Source organism: Phytophthora parasitica (assembly GCF_000247585.1).
Source record: "Phytophthora parasitica INRA-310 unplaced genomic scaffold supercont2.59, whole genome shotgun sequence".
NCBI lineage: Eukaryota > Oomycota > Peronosporomycetes > Peronosporales > Peronosporaceae > Phytophthora > Phytophthora nicotianae.
Window position 1 is genome coordinate 233,385 of NW_008649045.1, and position 15,634 is coordinate 249,018.

General features: G+C 52.3%; 11 protein-coding genes across 14 annotated transcripts; 6 read left to right on the forward strand and 5 right to left on the reverse strand.

Annotated features, from left to right (window-relative positions):
* Positions 1–124: 124 nt before the first annotated feature.
* Positions 125–1,173, reverse strand: PPTG_16811 (hypothetical protein). Its single transcript, XM_008914315.1, has one exon. The coding sequence runs from the start codon at positions 1,126–1,128 to the stop codon at positions 226–228; it is 903 nt and encodes a 300-aa protein (XP_008912563.1). The 5' UTR covers positions 1,129–1,173; the 3' UTR covers positions 125–225.
* Positions 1,174–1,241: 68 nt separating this feature from the next.
* Positions 1,242–3,780, forward strand: PPTG_23956 (hypothetical protein). Its single transcript, XM_008914316.1, has one exon. The coding sequence runs from the start codon at positions 1,289–1,291 to the stop codon at positions 3,635–3,637; it is 2,349 nt and encodes a 782-aa protein (XP_008912564.1). The 5' UTR covers positions 1,242–1,288; the 3' UTR covers positions 3,638–3,780.
* A 319-nt stretch (positions 3,781–4,099) lies between these two features.
* On the forward strand, positions 4,100–4,468 carry PPTG_23957 (hypothetical protein; the record flags this gene model as incomplete). The annotated part of the gene is made up of 1 exon (XM_008914317.1): positions 4,100–4,468. One exon carries the CDS (start codon positions 4,100–4,102, stop codon positions 4,466–4,468), a length of 369 nt encoding a protein of 122 aa, XP_008912565.1.
* Positions 4,469–4,499: 31 nt separating this feature from the next.
* Positions 4,500–5,521, reverse strand: PPTG_16813 (hypothetical protein). Its single transcript, XM_008914318.1, has one exon. The coding sequence runs from the start codon at positions 5,311–5,313 to the stop codon at positions 4,735–4,737; it is 579 nt and encodes a 192-aa protein (XP_008912566.1). The 5' UTR covers positions 5,314–5,521; the 3' UTR covers positions 4,500–4,734.
* An 18-nt stretch (positions 5,522–5,539) lies between these two features.
* On the forward strand, positions 5,540–6,930 carry PPTG_16814 (hypothetical protein). The gene has a single exon (XM_008914319.1). The coding sequence runs from the start codon at positions 5,628–5,630 to the stop codon at positions 6,864–6,866; it is 1,239 nt and encodes a 412-aa protein (XP_008912567.1). The 5' UTR covers positions 5,540–5,627; the 3' UTR covers positions 6,867–6,930.
* Positions 6,864–8,811, reverse strand: PPTG_16815. Of its 2 annotated transcripts, XM_008914320.1 has the most exons (3): positions 8,020–8,811; positions 7,462–7,941; positions 6,864–7,399 (listed from the first exon to the last, which is right to left on the reverse strand). In XM_008914320.1, exons 1-3 carry the CDS (start codon positions 8,245–8,247, stop codon positions 6,920–6,922), a joined length of 1,188 nt encoding a protein of 395 aa, XP_008912568.1. In that variant the 5' UTR covers positions 8,248–8,811; the 3' UTR covers positions 6,864–6,919. The 2 variants fall into 2 exon arrangements, with proteins under 2 accessions (XP_008912568.1, XP_008912569.1); XM_008914321.1 differs by having other exon boundaries at positions 7,462–8,811.
* Positions 8,359–9,000, forward strand: PPTG_16816 (hypothetical protein; the record flags this gene model as incomplete). The annotated part of the gene is made up of 1 exon (XM_008914322.1): positions 8,359–9,000. One exon carries the CDS (start codon positions 8,359–8,361, stop codon positions 8,998–9,000), a length of 642 nt encoding a protein of 213 aa, XP_008912570.1.
* A 53-nt stretch (positions 9,001–9,053) lies between these two features.
* PPTG_16817 (hypothetical protein) lies at positions 9,054–10,148 on the forward strand. Its single transcript, XM_008914323.1, has one exon. The coding sequence runs from the start codon at positions 9,069–9,071 to the stop codon at positions 10,002–10,004; it is 936 nt and encodes a 311-aa protein (XP_008912571.1). The 5' UTR covers positions 9,054–9,068; the 3' UTR covers positions 10,005–10,148.
* PPTG_16818 lies at positions 10,031–11,057 on the reverse strand. 2 transcript variants are annotated; one of them, XM_008914324.1, is made up of 2 exons: positions 10,932–11,057; positions 10,031–10,642 (listed from the first exon to the last, which is right to left on the reverse strand). In XM_008914324.1, the coding sequence occupies exons 1-2, from the start codon at positions 10,932–10,934 to the stop codon at positions 10,310–10,312; spliced, it is 336 nt and encodes a 111-aa protein (XP_008912572.1). In that variant the 5' UTR covers positions 10,935–11,057; the 3' UTR covers positions 10,031–10,309. The 2 variants fall into 2 exon arrangements, with proteins under 2 accessions (XP_008912572.1, XP_008912573.1); XM_008914325.1 differs by having other exon boundaries at positions 10,031–10,873.
* A 94-nt stretch (positions 11,058–11,151) lies between these two features.
* On the forward strand, positions 11,152–13,969 carry PPTG_16819 (hypothetical protein). Its single transcript, XM_008914326.1, has 2 exons — positions 11,152–11,731; positions 11,803–13,969. The coding sequence occupies exons 1-2, from the start codon at positions 11,180–11,182 to the stop codon at positions 13,666–13,668; spliced, it is 2,418 nt and encodes an 805-aa protein (XP_008912574.1). The 5' UTR covers positions 11,152–11,179; the 3' UTR covers positions 13,669–13,969.
* Positions 13,697–15,124, reverse strand: PPTG_16820. Of its 2 annotated transcripts, none has more exons than XM_008914327.1 (2): positions 14,908–15,124; positions 13,697–14,832 (listed from the first exon to the last, which is right to left on the reverse strand). In XM_008914327.1, the coding sequence occupies exon 2, from the start codon at positions 14,713–14,715 to the stop codon at positions 13,771–13,773; it is 945 nt and encodes a 314-aa protein (XP_008912575.1). In that variant the 5' UTR covers positions 14,716–14,832; positions 14,908–15,124; the 3' UTR covers positions 13,697–13,770. The 2 variants fall into 2 exon arrangements, with proteins under 2 accessions (XP_008912575.1, XP_008912576.1); XM_008914328.1 differs by having other exon boundaries at positions 13,704–14,832; positions 14,941–15,124.
* Between the last annotated feature and the right edge of the window lie 510 nt (positions 15,125–15,634).

Genomic DNA, 15,634 nt, shown 5'->3' on the forward strand with positions numbered 1-15,634 from the left:
CTTAAACCTAGCAAGGCAAACTGCACATGTATACCAAGTAAAAATACGCCGTCGTGGTCATGAGTTTCGTGCGTCTCCGCTATAAACAGCAAGTAGAAGAGAACCTTGACACAATGACACACCGAAATAGACAAGATATCCAGCGTATTTCACGACATTCAACTCCATTTAGCCTTCAATAGCCTCCATAATTCAGCTACTACTTTGTCGTCGCATCTCATCGACCTACAGCGCCGACAGCTTGATGGCCTGCTGCAGCGTGAACGTCTGTCCGGCCGGGAGCTTCTGCTGCTCGCTGACGCGGCCAGGCTCGACGCAGAGCATATTCGGATACTCGTCATCTCCGAAATCGCTCATGCCCTTGGCCTTGTCGATCCACGGGTTCCACACGACCACGTCACTTTGCTGAGCCGTGTGTGTGGCTCCGCTCTTGATGAAAGCCTCCTTCTCAATGGTAACAATCTGCTCCTTGCCGTCTGAGCGCTTCATGCGCACCACGACGGGTGAGGGTGCGTTAGCGTAGACGCTGTCCGTCTCTTGGTCCAAGGTCAACACGTCGCGCTCCTCGGTCTTCTCCTGACCCGCGACCTTGTCGTGATACATGAGGCCCTTGAGCCCCTCGACCACGACACCCCCGTCACGCACATTGTCGGCCGACAGATACGTGTGCAGTAGCGCCTGGAAGGCGATCTCGCCCTCCGATTTGTTCTGGATGTGGATGGCCGTAGCCAGCGCATTAGCGAAGAGCTTAACCTCGTACACGAGACCAAAGTCGTGCGGATACATGGCCTTCATCTCCGGGGAAATATCGAGCGCAAAGGTGGCGACTGTGGGGCTATTGTCGTCACCCACGGTCTGATCCAGCTGGCTCAACTTCCAGTTGTTCACACGTGTGAAGCCGTGGTTGGGGAATCCCTCGGCAGCGCCGAAGACTGGGAACACGAGCGGGATGCCACCTCGGATGGGCTTACTGCCGTCTAGCAGCGCCTTCGACGACAAGAAAAGCACATTACGCTCGGGCTCCTGCGCCGCGTAGAAAGAAGTGACTGTCGCACCGTACAGATACACCTCTGCACGCGAACCCGACGGGTGGCGCAGCTCGATGACCGACTTCTTGGCAGCGTTCATGCTTCGTATAGGAGGGAGCCCTGGGAATGCTGACGTAGCGAAAAGATACCCTGGATTGTGGTATATTATTGGACAAAATTTAAATTGTAAATTTCAGCCAATCATCGAGGTCGAATTTATCGACTTCAGGGTATCCACAGTTCCGTGTGGTAGCTACACCATGACGCTAATGAAGGCGTTGGGTGGGTGCAGCGTGCGGCGGTGGCTGGCTGCGTTGCTGGCATTAGGCTTGCTGTCCGTTGGGTTATTGTCGTACCGAATGGCGTCGCTGTCCTCGCTGTCGTTGCCTCGATTTCGAGATTTCCGTCGGAATCCGCGACCGCGGATGTCTCCGCCCACCTACATGTTGGTGCGCGCTATTGGAAACGCGTTACCACCACGCCATGACCCAGCAAGAGCGTTGGAGAACCTTCGCTTCACTCTGGAACACGAGCAATTGGAGGATACAGAATTGGCGACCCATTGGGTGCTCAACCGATTGGCGGATGAAAAAGTTGCTCGACAGTTCCGGGATTTGTTAACAGAATTCGGTGCCGAGTTCACTGAACTTCCGTTAGATCTGGAGGAGTATGCGCATGCCTCATTTCATGCGGTGATAGAGGACCGTGGAGTGGATCAGGTGCATATCGAGAACACGGGTGAGGACCTGTGGACCAAGAACCAGAATATCAACGCCGTCTACGGCAGCAAGAACCGATATGCGTTGGGCATTAACACGGCGCGGAATTTCATGTTAGATATTGCAAGAAACAGTGGGGCGAGGTGGTTGCTGCCATGGGATCAGGCTTGTTTCCTGACTCGCGAAGCTTGGGAGCAGATTAAACGCGATTTGGATAACGCGTCGCCGGACCAAAAGTACTTTCTGTCGTTTATGGATCGGTTGCAGGATAAAAACGATGTTATCTTCACTCCAGGTTTCAAGGCCAATCCATGGGAGGAGCCACAAATTATCTTCCGAAACGATAGTATTGAACGCTTTGACGAGCAGCTACGGTACGGCCAGAGAGATAAGGCTGCGCTGCTTGTTCGGTTGCAGGTCTCAGGTGTTTGGGACGGCTGGGGATGGAGTTCGTGGGAGCAGCGGCGTACCTATGCGAACGTGTCTAAGGATGTCACTGGACCCGAAGCAGTGCCCAGTACAGGTTACGTGTTGCGTTTATACTCCGGATTGACATCTAGCGCTGAGGCGAACCGCCCTTCAGCAGGTTACTGGCGCGAAATACGACGTGCGAAAGGCGTGATTGCACTGCTGAATACACTGGAGGAGCGGGTAATGCGAGAAGTTTACGATTACCACTCCAACAAATTCCTCATTTACAACGAGACCTTGCTACAGAAATTCAAGGAGAAGACAGGGATTGATGAAGATAATGAACTTATTTCGTCGCTGATAAACGATGCCGATCACGCTCGTTTAGTGTCGAAACCTTGGACAATTACGAGCAATGAGGCCCTCGATCCGAAGCGTGACCCTCGTGTGTTCTCGAATTTCTTCGATCATAAGTCAGAGGTGCTTGGCGACGGTGAAATTATCCGCGAAATGGCCTACAACACCACAGCGCTGGCTCTGGCTTGGCGTCTTACAGATAACAATCAATATGCTGAACAAGCAGCAGCCTTCCTTGATGTCTGGTGTGCAGACACGACGATCGCCATGCGGACCACGCTCGAGTACGCAGATATGTCGTACCAAAAGCTGCTCACGAGCAAAGGCAATTCAACTCGTGGGTCACTCATGGGGATTCGACACACAGCAGTGATTCCGATGCTATTGGATGCGGTTCGATTGCTCAATTCTACCAACTCGAACTCAACAAGCGAAGGAGTACTACCCCATGAATTAGGCGACAAGATCATCATCTGGGCTCAAGAGCTTTATGACAGTCTCCTGTCATCTTATGCGCGCGATACGTTTCGTTTGTCTCCTGGGCTTTTTGCTCTGTTATACGACGTGCAGGTGGCTGCATTGGCGGCATTTCTGGACAATCCAAATGCGCTCCGATTCACGCTTGGAACGATGCAAGGGCGACTGATAACGATGATATCACCCGAAGAGAAACTACTGGTGCCTACGGGAGTAGCCACCAAGCCGTATACTCTGCTGATGCTTGCTACTTGGGGCTTTGCGGTAGACCTCGCAGAACACTTTGGTCTTGCATCGCATCTTTTCCACTTCGATCTCATGCCAAATCGCCGCGAGGAACGAGTGAATAAAGAAGGTGGCTTACTCTGTCGATTCATTGGACACACTGTTCCATGTTGCCAAGCCAAGGTTACGAACGCGAATGTAGGTCACCAGTGCATGACAGCTCTGCAGCACGCTGATGAAGCGCAGTTATTGGTCTACTCGCGTATTGTACGGCGAGCTGTGGAACACTGCCCCATTTTGCTGAAGCGGCCCTCGTGTGCATCGCTTGCACGCGTCCAACCCAATTTAGCCGCTCTTTCCGCTCACGAAATGAGTCGCTATCTGCTGCCGTCGTATTACTTCTTAAGTTCGGCAGTGTGATCATCCTGGCACGTAGACAAAATGTTCATGAGCTGTATTGTAATGGATTATCGGTTGTAAACAATTTGTCCGAAGATCAACATGCACAAAGAGATACGTGAAACTACATGTACCATCCATATGTGGATAATCCGCTCTCAGAGATTCCAAATTTCTCGGGAATGAAGAAAGTTCATCGTTCAATACGGGCGAATTTCGTGTTGTCGTTTTCGTGTTGGCAGTCAAAGTTTATTAATACAGGCTCCACTGTGGAATTTCCACGACTATTCTATTTCCGTGCTCAGGATTTCAACTCACGCGCTACAGCGATGATAATCCATAGTGTACCCGTAACCATGACAAAGGCAGATCCTGGGATGGATCGATTCAGCATCTGTGGCTCAACAGCAGGATTGGCAGCTCTGAGTGGAATACGGTAAAGTTTACAATACCATCCAGAAGAACGATTCATTGTGGCGGCCCATGGAGGGGAACATCGCAGTCATTTCACCATCTGATTCCTCCAGCTCCAAGCACTATCGAATACAGCTCCGTCATGCGGCTATCCTACGTTGTACTCGCAACTATGGCGCAAGCACTGAGGCCATGGTGATCACTGCAAACTCCGTCCAGACCAAGACGTCCATCTTCTCGCTGAACGCTGTCAACCCCAATATCGAAGACCGCAGATTCCTGCGAGCTCACAAAAGTGCGGTTACTGCTGCAGACGAAGAACGCGGTCTACCGACCGCCACTGGGATCAAGGAGAAATTTTTCAAGCTTAAAATGAAGATTGCGATGCCTGGTATCAAGAAGGTTCTGGAAAATGTAGTGAGTGGCATATTCAAGTGATAGCAACTCGCTGCACAATCAAGAAACTAAACACTTTGAAACTCATCCTGATTTAACGTGTGAGAAACAGCACTACACGTAGATGGCATCGCTACATTGCAGCGGCATCTTTTGTTTTTGTTATGGGAGACAACTGCAGCGATCAATCTTTTAACCACCGTGCTACCTTAAACTATCGTAAATTCCAACCGCTGTCGTCGCTAAGTGTCAAAATCACACGCACATGAAGCGCTTTTGGCTTCCGCCCCACAGTTCTGACCAGGATCTTACTCGGACTTGCTCGTCGGCGCACTCTCCACTTGTTTTTGCTGCTGCTGACTGCCGGAAGTGGCTTCACCCGACTCCTTGAGCTCCTTGTTCTTCTTCTCCTGGGCCTTGCCGAACGCAGTCTTGCTCCACATCTTCTCAAACTCATCGGGCGTGCCATGAGAGCACATCGTGTGGTGCTCGCCCTCGTCCTTCGCGTTCTTGCGGTTCCAGACGGTCTTCAGACGCTTGCCCAGAACCTCGCGTTCGTGCTCAGCTTTCAGACGTCCAGTCGAGTCCTCGTAGCGGCGACGCGTGCTCATGACCTTGCAGCCCTCCTCATCCACAACGGTCGAGCTGCTGAACGAGTACGACGAGAAGGCGCGCTGGTTCTCCGTCTCGGGCGTCTCCTCCTCCTTCTCTTTATGCTGCTCTGCAGTGGGCAGGTCCTTGAAGAACTCCTCATCCGAGCTGACGCCGGGCACGTTGCGCATACTCATGGACAGCTGTGGCAGTGTACTCGTGTCCATCATGGACAGCTCCAGCATCGACATGGGGTGCCACAGCGTCGGGCGAACCAGATCCCACGTAGAAAACATCTCGACCTCTAGATTTCGCTTCCTCTCGACTTGGTCTCCCCTCAGACAGTTTGAGAATGACCTGGTTCCAAAGTTGACTACAGCACGCGTTGAAGCAGCAGAAAAAGCACCCAAGCCTCGTCGCCCAGCAGCGACAGGAGCCTCCGCATCTCGATCCTTTCCAACGACAACCGAAGAAAAGCAAGTTGAAGTGACTTTCAAGTAGGCTATACGCTAGTTTGAAATATGCTGTACTACAGTACATACTTAGTCCAAGTCTCATTCGCTGTTCGTAGCAGCATTGACGCGATTCCTCGAGAGCGTCCCTCGCTGCGATGCTCTGGCAACTGAGCGGTGCAGGTTTTTGTCTGCTTCTCTGCATTCCCATCGTCCGTGGACTGTTGGCAGTGCGCTCGCTCAATCGGCGTGCGCGTATCGAGCCTCGGATTTTCGTCCTAGCGCGATCTTTCCACAGACCGTTATATGCAGCATGTTTGCTGCTTGTGGTGCTTCGAGTGGCATTTTTCTTTCTAATTGCCACACATGAATTGGACGAGATGGAAGTTTGGTTGAAAGTGGCTACGTTCTGGCTGTTGGGCATGCCCAGTGCAGCTTTGGCGGCACTATATGGCTACATTGTGCTGTTCGCAGTTCGTCTCGTGTTCCGACGACGCTGGCCGGGAGTGACGGCATCTGCATCGAGTGGAATGTTAACTGGAGTGTTTGCAGCGTTTTGCACGTCTCTTGTGATGCTGGTGACGTTGGTAGCCACCTGTCGAGCTGAAGGAGGGAAGTGGGGGCTGACGGTGCCGGCGTGGATGACGTTCGGCTACACTGCAGTCATCTGGACGACGCTAGGACTGTTGATGATGAAGTATGAGGGCGAGGCAGTACGAATTCTGTGGAGATATCGACGTAGGAACCAATGGAGTACTGGAGATGGACAACAACAGGCGAATAGATATCGCCAGAGGCTGCCAGTGCTCAGTATCTCGTGTTTGAAGAATATGGCGGTGTGCAGCACACTCCTGGCAGAGCTGCTGGTAGTTCGAGGTGTTTTGTGTGCCGTTGCAGCATCAAAGGGCATTTTGCATGCAGTAGCTATTGAATCATGGCAAGTTATGACACTCCACTACTTCGGTTGGGAGATTGCAAGCGTTGTGATCGTGTTGTACATGCTACATCAGACACCGATTGCTGTGCATTGCTTTAGTGGCACAAGTAGTACTGAGAAGCCTCAGCAAGACATCGTTGCACCTTCGGCTCCAGTAATTGACGATGTCGAGATCCAAGTTGAGTTCCAGATACCGAGTGTCCGTGATATAGTCTCCGACTACGTCGTTCCGTCGAACGTATCGCTGTTTTCCACTCAGCGAAGTAGAATAGAGCGTGAGAATTTGATGGAAAGTCGCTACTGCCGAATTCATCACAGCAGGATGCCTTCGACTGGAGTCGAGTACATTAACTGCCGCTGCTATCGTGAAAGAAACGATGACGCGTTGTTGAACAACGCAAGCGTGCCGTTACTCTCAGAAGGCATGGAGGTCGCCACGCATCGCAATAAGAGGATATAGAGGATAGTGATTGTTGTATTTTTCGGATCAATATATTTGGTCGTGTTTAACTCTCAAATGTCCAAATCATCGTCAAGATCGTCGTCATCCCAATCCGGATCGTCTTCATCGATGAAGAATAACGTGTTGCCAGCACCAGGCGCAGCATTGTCATTCTTATTGCCAACATCGTTCGAACTGAACCCGCTGGAGCCTTGGTGCATGTACGGTAGTTGGACTTGGCTCTTGGCTCGTTGCTCTGCAGCACTGATGGACAAGTTGAAGCTTACCTCGTTCTGACGCACAGGAAGTGGAGGTTGGTCAGAGCTTTCGAACTCAATTGGGTGTGAGGTAGAAGATGCCTTTGCTTCAGACTGCGACTTCTGCTTGAACTCCGACTTTCTTCCACTCGGAGCTGCTGGTTTAGGGACATCTTTAGCGTTTGATGCTGAGTCCACTGATACACCGTGGCCATCAACATCTCCGGCAGCAACAAATTGTACCTTGTCGGACTGCACTTGGAAATACTCGATGCTCTCGGTGCTTCGGCCATTCTGTAGACGTAACATATTAGCGGGGTTCGTTGCTAAGGATTCGATCATAGCGTATAATTTACCTTTTTCTGTCGAACAAGTAGCACAAATCCATGCATTTCCTTTGGGATATCGCGTCTTCGCTCCTTGGCTAGTAGCGGGTAGGAACGCAAAGATGACCGTGTCTCCACATGTACCAACGCCGTCGCCTGCGCTGCCAGCGTTTGTGCGGTTCCAAGAGACTCTGCTCCGGCATTCAACCGCGCAATCACAGATCCAACAACAGCATGTCCACGAATTCGTCGAAGAAACAGCAGCACTTGTTGGAGCGAGGTCTGCTGCACCAACGCATTCAGCGAGTCTAGCACAATAACCAGCGGTCGAGCTGATGTCGCCCCCTTCAGCTCAACTTTAGCTTCAACACTCTCAATGTCTTGTGTCATTTTTGCCAGTAATTGGGACTTTGAAGACGTCGACGACTGGAAATTTGTGGCATCGGCGGAGTAGTCAACGTGTGTGAGCTTGACTGAAGTTTTTACACGCTGTGCCACTTGAGGTGACTCCTGTGCTCCACATAACGCAGAATAACGATTGTATCAACCACATTACAAGCAATATCAGGATTTTATTGCAATCCGTACCAGTGTGAGCAGCAACACGCTCTTCGTCTTGGCAGACTGCAAAATGAGCTTCGCCATGGCCGACAGAATGACCCGCGAGGCGCCATGAACCTGACGATTTTCTTGCACCAATACGCACTCCGCGCGCCCCGACGTTTGCCAAATTGATGCGGAGGCTTGAGGCTCCTCGTTATTTGCAGACTTGGCCACGTCGGACGTGACGCAGTGGTGCAACAGGAACTCCTCCATTAGCGATGACCACCAACAGCAAAAAAATAAGCTGTATAACAGGTCGATCAATATGAAAAACGATGGTATTGGGATCGAAACGACGTAACTTCAAACCGCGTCTCGCTCGACATGGCAGACATCACACATAGAGCGCGTAAAGCATCGAAACTGCGTACATTAGCAGTATTGTGGTGGGGAATCGAGATACTCTGCCTCGATGGCGCCGTCGCACAAGCCTCGAACACGACAATTCTGTATCGGTCGACGGTGACGCGGAATTCGAGCGATCCGGTGGCACGACGTCTAGTGGAAGGCCTACAATGCGACTTGGACCTCTATAACGCATTCATCGAGTCCGATGAGGGGCAGGACATCTTCATCATGGCTGCACTGTGCGAGTCGCGCATCGTATACCTGAAAAACGCTCGCGCTGGATGGTATGGACCCGTTCCGCAATCGGATCTTTCCTTGACCATGTGCTCGGACGAATGTTTGCGCAGCGATGAATTACACAAGAAAGCCATGTCGCTGTCGCGTTGCACGTGTGCTCAGGTGTCTGCCGAAACATTCGTACGTCACGATTTCTGCCTCCAGAGCTCCGCTCGACTGTTGTGTACTCATCTGAGCGAATGCGGACACTGGGGCTGTCAACTCGAGGACTTTAACTGCCTTCGGTACGAGTGGGATCATTTATATCCATGTGCTAGCTCTCGTGTAGTGATAAATGCCGTTGTAGTGGTGCTAGCCCTCGCTGCGTTTTGGTTAGCGTAGGCCTCTAATAAGGGTTACATCAATGGTTACGGTCAGGGTTACTTTCATTTTGCCAATCATCACCAAAGATGCCGATAGATCGTGGCGCAGGACGCGTCCACTGGGCGCTCTACAGTGACGCAAAGTGCTCCGATGCCGCTTGTGTACTGAATGGAATCCTCCCCGTCGATCAGGTGCGGCTGTCACAGCCACACATGCTCCAGATCTCGCCCGACAGCGTCTCAAACTCTACGAGTATTCGGCTGGACACAATCGGAATTCAACTCGCGTCAGCGCTTCAGCAACGTATTGAGAGCCTTTTGGAACGGCAACAAGACGGCAACGGCAAAACCAATAACCCGACAATGAACGTGAGCGACGACGCGTTCCCGGTCGCTGTGGAAAACCTCACGTTGGGATCCAAAGCTGCAGAGTTGGCTTTAGACAGCAAGGCCTCACTCTATTGTAAGCTGCAGCTGGAAGGCGAGGTTGAAGAGAGGCAAGAGGCTGATTGGTTTTCGTGGAAGTTGACGCGTGCTTCTGAGTACCGAGTGCGTGGCAACGAGTCTTTTAAGCAGGAGAACTACGGCACCGCGACGCGGCTCTACAAGCGAGCATTGACATGGCTAGAGCCGCCAGTTTCTCGGTCGGATGCGACGGTAGACGTGAAGATCGAGTACTCCGAGGAGGAACTGCAACAGGTGAATACGATTGCTGTAGCGTGTTACGCTAACATGGCTACATGTTACTCAAAGCTGGACGGAGACGGTGATGTGGATCGTTGTATCTCTGCAGCGTCAAGTGCATTGAAGCTGGACGATACACACGTCAAGGCTCGGTATCGTCGTAGTCAGGCTTATATAGCGTACAGGGAGTTCGATCTTGCAGTGGCCGATCTCACCAAGCTGCGCGATCTCGAGCCTGATAATAAGTTATTCCGCTCTGCATTGACGCGAGCCCAAGCTGCCAAGACGCAACTCCGCAAGAAACAGCAAAGCGCCTTCGCCAACCTCTTCGACAAGTAGAGCAGAAAGCAAATACAGCGAAGTAATAAAACAGCAGAGCAGAGAACCAGTAATTTAAACAGGGAGGGACGTGTTCCATTTTCGCTCTTTTGCTGCGGATTACCACGACGATCGAGACGAATAGTGGACGCACGTCCTCACTCTACTACTAGGAGCGCGTGCCTGCTCCGTTCATCCAGTCCTTCATCGTCGAACAGCAAAACGTACAGTTCAAACGACGGCATCGTCATCCAAAGGGCGAGACGCGAAACACGGACAACCAGAGCTCAAAGTGGCGGACAGCATCAATACTTTTCAGCAACTGCTTACTCCTCAGCGGCCACAGCGCGAGTGTAGATGAGCTGCGAGTGGTGGGCCAGCACCTTCGAGATGGTGCCGTTCTCCTCCAGCTCGTGGATCGAAGCGCGGGCAAGCGCGGCGTTCACCTTGAGGCGCTCCACGATGGCCGAAGCGGTGATCAGCTTCATCTTGGGGACCTCCACAAGCAGGCGCTCGTACGTCTCCTGGTCGTACAGCACCTTGTTGGCGACTTTCTCGCGGACCTTGCCCTTGGACCATTTCTTCTTGCCCTTGCCCTTGCCACCGGCCATGGCGGCGGCCATCTTCTGCTCCTTGGTCTTCTGCTGAGTCTTCGGCGGCTGCACGGCGTCATCAGCAACACAAAGGTGGAGGTGTTAGCACCGTCATACCCACTGCAAAGACCTGTTTAGTGCTGCTGTATGAGGCTGTAGACTGGAGCTGCTGCTGCTGTGTTATTGTCCGCATCTGAATGTCCCTGTATCATTATTTTTTTTTCTTTTCCTTTCTCGCTCCTGTTGTGTTGCGTCCGTTCAATTTGCCGCCAGTCCCAGCAGCAGCCCCATTGTCGTCTACTTGTCATAATGAAGCTAATTGCAGCCTCAGCGGCAGATCAGAGAACGTGCTTACCATGGTGACTTGGTGCTTGCTACAACGCTCCCTGTTTAATTAGCTAGTGCAGCCGTATTTGGGATTTCGGCGCCCAAGGACCTCGACCAGCCAACCGATGGAGGAAGAGCTGGACGGTCCCGACTGAGAATCGACCGGTTACAGTTTCTGGACCGAACCGCATTTAACCGTGATAACTTGAGAAATATTTATGATATTTGCACTTATTTATTAAATTTAACATTAACACTGACGTATCCGCTGCGGACATGGCTGCATTCTGGCGGCCCGGTGCGACGCTTCCGGGCGCGGATGCTGAGGCAGAAGCTACTCGGGACCTCCCTAAGGACGCGGAGGTTCCGGCTGTGCAGTTTAACCCGCTGCACGGTCTATCACTGCGCGCCCAGCGCTCACGATTGCCAGTGTCTAATCACCGCTGCGAAATCCTTTACGCGATCGAAACGCACGCCACGACAATTCTCGTGGGTGCCACGGGCTCCGGCAAGACAACGCAGGTACCACAGTATCTGCTTGAGGCTGGATGGGCAGCGTCTCGTCCGAGAAGATCTCAAGCAGTATCAGAAACAACGAGGAACAGGGTCATCGTATGCACGCAGCCACGTCGTGTCGCTACCGTGACGATCGCAGAGCGCGTGGCACAGGAAATGGGTTGCCGCGTGGGCGAAGAAGTCGGCTACGCTGTCCGGTTCGAGGAAAAGTGGAATCCGGAACGCACCAAGATCAAGTTCGTCACGGACGGATTATTGCTAAGGGAGACCATGCGAGACCCACTGCTGTCACGCTACTCGGTCGTAATGCTGGTAAGGGTGGGATTATAGTAAATTTTTTGGGGGTAGTGTGCTAACTTTATCTATTATTGCTTTGCATGTAGGACGAAGCTCATGAACGGAATTTGGAGACAGATCTGCTACTGGGACTGATCAAGAAAATTCAGAGGAAGCGACCAGATCTGCGAGTGATAATTGCGTCGGCTACATTGCAGGTAGATACGTTCGTGAAGTTCTTTCGAAGAAGGAAGGAGAAGGTGCCAGAACAGGGTGTGACGTCTTCGGGGAGACCACCCCAGGTACTGAAAGATGTCGTTGCGGTGTCGGTGGAAGGACGACAATTTCCCGTTGATATCGAGTACCTCCAGGAACCATGTGGAGACTATTTGCAAAAGGCTATCGATACAGTAATGGCTATTGACGAGCATGAAGGTGAAGGTGACGTACTAGTGTTCCTACCTGGTCAAGAAGAGATCGATTTTGTTGTGAGAGCGTTGAACGACAGAGCGCCGACGCATATCCTTCCCGTGCCACTATATGGAACACTTCCCCTTCATATGCAACAGAACGCTTTCCTGCCAGCTCCTCGAGGTGTACGTCGGAAAGTTATCGTTGCTACGACCATCGCTGAAACCTCCGTGACCATCGACGGTGTAGTGTTTGTAGTGGACGGATGTTTCACGAAGCTCGCTTTCTTCAACCCGCTGACTGGGGTGGAAGCTCTTATCACAGCACCCGTATCCAAGGCATCAGCAAAGCAGAGAGCAGGTCGCGCAGGGCGGTCGAGACCTGGAAAATGTTTCCGACTGTGCACACAAGCACATTTCCGCACCAAACTCGCGAAAGAAACAATTCCGCAGATGCAACGTACGAACTTGGCGACCGTGGCTCTGTATTTGCTGAGTATGGGGATCCAGGATCTGGCACACTTTGACTTTGTGTCGCCTCCTTCACCGGAGGCGCTTATACGAGCACTGGAGCTGCTGTTCTCGCTGGGTGCCATTGACACTGCGTGCCGTCTCATAGATCCATTGGGCACGCAGATGGCAGAGTTTCCGGTGGCTCCAGCATTAGCGAAAGTGTTGCTGTCATCTTTTCAGTTTGACTGCACGAGTGAGATGCTCAGTGTCGCTAGTGTGTTATCTGTGGGAGATGTTTTCCTGGGTTCACGCGGTTCCAGAGAGCGACAGGAGAAAATTGCTGAAGCCATGGAACACTTCACACATCCGGACGGTGACCACATGATGTACTTGTCCATCTACGATGAATTCGTGGAAAATAACAAGAGTCGATCATGGTGTGACGAATATCTACTCAGCCATCGAGCACTCTTGCGTGCTACAGAGATTCGTCGCCATCTCAAGCGGTACGTGACGCGTTTCAAGTCGCTGGAAAAGAATAATGTCTCTGCCAGCGACGGAGACTACGTGAAAATTGGCAATGGTGACGAAAGTGAAGATAAGGCTCGGAGTGCTACAATTCGCAAGTGTATAGTTAGTGGCTACTTCGCGAACGCGGCCAAATTGCACGCTGATGGAGTGTACCGCACACTTCGCGACCAGCGACCAGTGCAGTTGCATCCAACGTCGGTGTATTATCACATGGGCACGCTTCCCGATTGGATCATTTTCCACCAGAGCGTGCTCACGACGGAAGAGTTTGTACGTGACGTGTCGAGAATCGACCCACGGTGGCTCGTTGATCTCGCTCCAGATTTCTACCGTACTAAAGACGTCAGCCGAGCGATATCCGGTAGCTCGGGGGCTTTGGGTCTGCCATCCGCATCGTCTTCAATGCCAAGGAGCAAGAAACAGAAGACTAAAGCGTCAGAAGCGGACACGCCACCTCGAGCTACAGGCGCCGACGGTCGGATTCTGTTCCGAAAACCGAAACGTTCGGACCAGAATACAAAAGCCAAGTTGCCTGTGCATATCGGCAAAAGCAAAGGTGGCTTACGCTCGCAATTTTAGTGAATCACCAACTAAAATATGAAAAAAAGTTGCAATTTGCGATTCTCCCGTCACGAAAACGTTCATTACTATCGATACAGCTTAGCGTTATACACCCTCTTCCTACTGGTGTGGTCTCTCTCCGAACTGGCTGTCAGATCCTGCACGAAGTCGTCGATCTTCTAGCACCCTCATCTTTCTCTGCCGTCGCTCAATGGACTCACGTTGTCGGTCAAATACTGGCACACTGTAGTCCTGCAGCGAGACGTAGGACGAGCCTCGTTGTGAGATCTCACTGGGAGCCACACTCAAGAACTCGTCCAACACGGGGCTGTGCTTGGTCGCCGGGTGGCGAATGGCCAGTCGAAGAATCTCCTGGAAACGTTTCTTGCGTTGCTCTACAAGCCGCACGTCGTGGCGCTTGAGGTAACTCCAGACCCCTGCACTAGGCAGCGAAGGCAATGTGACTGTCCTGTAGTTGGTATTGGACACTGGAGGGCCCTTCTCCAATGCCGCAGCACTGTGTGGACTCAACGGGATGTGGTTCTCCGGTCCGTCCAGAGGAGACGGCGCTCTGGCTGCCACTGCAGCGTCCAATTGAGCCCTGGAGTCCTGGTATTCGAGTAGGAGACGACTGAGCTCAGTGTGTAAGTTCTTGAAGGCTCGGAAGCGACGACGGATGGTGTACGCGGACAAGATGCCGTCCGGGCCCTTGATATCCACGTGGTACATGACCACGCCCTGGTTATTGATGGAGTGGTTGTTCACCTCGATCGTCACTCCCTGGTACGGGTCCTGGAAGCCCGTTGGGGTCAGCAGTTGACTAGCGGACGCGTCATGGTCTGTTTCAACGTTCCAGAAGTTGAGCACATCGAAGCCACTAGCCTCGCTGGTGTAGCTGTCACGCAGCGCAAATGGGTCATTGAAGCCCGTGGGCTTCTCCAGAGCCGCCAAGCTGTTGCGGTTGGCGCTAGGAGGCAACTGGAACGACGGATCAAAGCGCTCAGGGACATCGGATTCGCTGAACCGGAGGCCGTAGGACGGGGGCGGAGGAGCAATGATCCGCATGACTCTATCACTCTGTTATGTAACTGTTGTGTCTGGCGCAAAATGGAGAATGAGGTGGATGTCAAACTGGGTTCTCAGGGCACGGCTGGGCTGGGTGGACGAAAGGGAAGCTGGTTGCTGTCGCAGTCGCAGATTGTCAGTGCCAAACAACAAGTGAAATTGAGTTAGGCAACGTTGCAGGTGGCGACTTACTGCGTTAGGCAACTGGGGGAAGGCGATACGAACCCTAATATGATAGCAGCGCGCAAAAAGCTCTGCTCTGCTCTGCTCGAAGGCAGGTGAAGACTTGGTTGTGGCACGCGAACGGTTCGAGAATGACCGATCGGTTCGCGTGGGTTGTACGGGAGTATCGCGTGCGGTTTCTCTCTGGAGCCTGCCAGTCACCTTCGGCATGAAACGCCGCTTGCTGTTGCATCAAATTGTATGGCTTCCAAAGCAATTCGACTTTTTCGCTCTCTCCCGCGGCAATGGGGGGAAACCAGGCGATCAACCATCAAGTCGAGTCTGCCACACGGACAAGCCGCACAACTGACTCGACCAATTTTTCGGGGGCGCTTGACACGCTCGCAGATAATTAAAAGCGCCACATGGGGAGTTGCCAACTCAAAGCGCACGATAGCGATCAATTCAGCAGAAGACATCGACGGCTTTCGTTCGCACCGGAAGGCATCACCACACGACGAATCTGAAACAGCAGTGCCCACACTGTAGCGATGAGCGCATTCTCTGCTTTTTGCAGAGACCATCGTCGGACTGACCTGCGCGCCTTTTCAAGATCACGTGGCAAAATAGTCAGACGGAAGCCGGTCCAAAATGTAGCCATGTCGGATTGGCAAAATGGTATGCGGTCAGAGGCCTTAATAAGATCGCCGCGTAGCTTTTGAGATTGAAGCCTTGCCAAATGAAAATATGATGTAGC

Bases quoted from the DNA above. Each gene is read 5' to 3' on its own strand.
- PPTG_16811 (XM_008914315.1), bottom strand. From the start codon at position 1,128: ATGAACGCTGCCAAGAAGTCGGTCATCGAGCTGCGCCACCCGTCGGGT.
- PPTG_23956 (XM_008914316.1), top strand. From the start codon at position 1,289: ATGACGCTAATGAAGGCGTTGGGTGGGTGCAGCGTGCGGCGGTGGCTG.
- PPTG_16813 (XM_008914318.1), bottom strand. From the start codon at position 5,313: ATGTTTTCTACGTGGGATCTGGTTCGCCCGACGCTGTGGCACCCCATG.
- PPTG_16814 (XM_008914319.1), top strand. From the start codon at position 5,628: ATGCTCTGGCAACTGAGCGGTGCAGGTTTTTGTCTGCTTCTCTGCATT.
- PPTG_16815 (XM_008914320.1), bottom strand. From the start codon at position 8,247: ATGGAGGAGTTCCTGTTGCACCACTGCGTCACGTCCGACGTGGCCAAG. The intron at 7,942-8,019 runs GTACGGATTGCA...TGTGGAGCACAG, and splicing joins GCGTGTTGCTGCTCACACTG to GAGTCACCTCAAGTGGCACA. The intron at 7,400-7,461 runs GTAAATTATACG...TTACGTCTACAG, and splicing joins TACTTGTTCGACAGAAAAAG to AATGGCCGAAGCACCGAGAG.
- PPTG_16817 (XM_008914323.1), top strand. From the start codon at position 9,069: ATGCCGATAGATCGTGGCGCAGGACGCGTCCACTGGGCGCTCTACAGT.
- PPTG_16819 (XM_008914326.1), top strand. From the start codon at position 11,180: ATGGCTGCATTCTGGCGGCCCGGTGCGACGCTTCCGGGCGCGGATGCT. The intron at 11,732-11,802 runs GTAAGGGTGGGA...CTTTGCATGTAG, and splicing joins GCTACTCGGTCGTAATGCTG to GACGAAGCTCATGAACGGAA.
- PPTG_16820 (XM_008914327.1), bottom strand. From the start codon at position 14,715: ATGCGGATCATTGCTCCTCCGCCCCCGTCCTACGGCCTCCGGTTCAGC.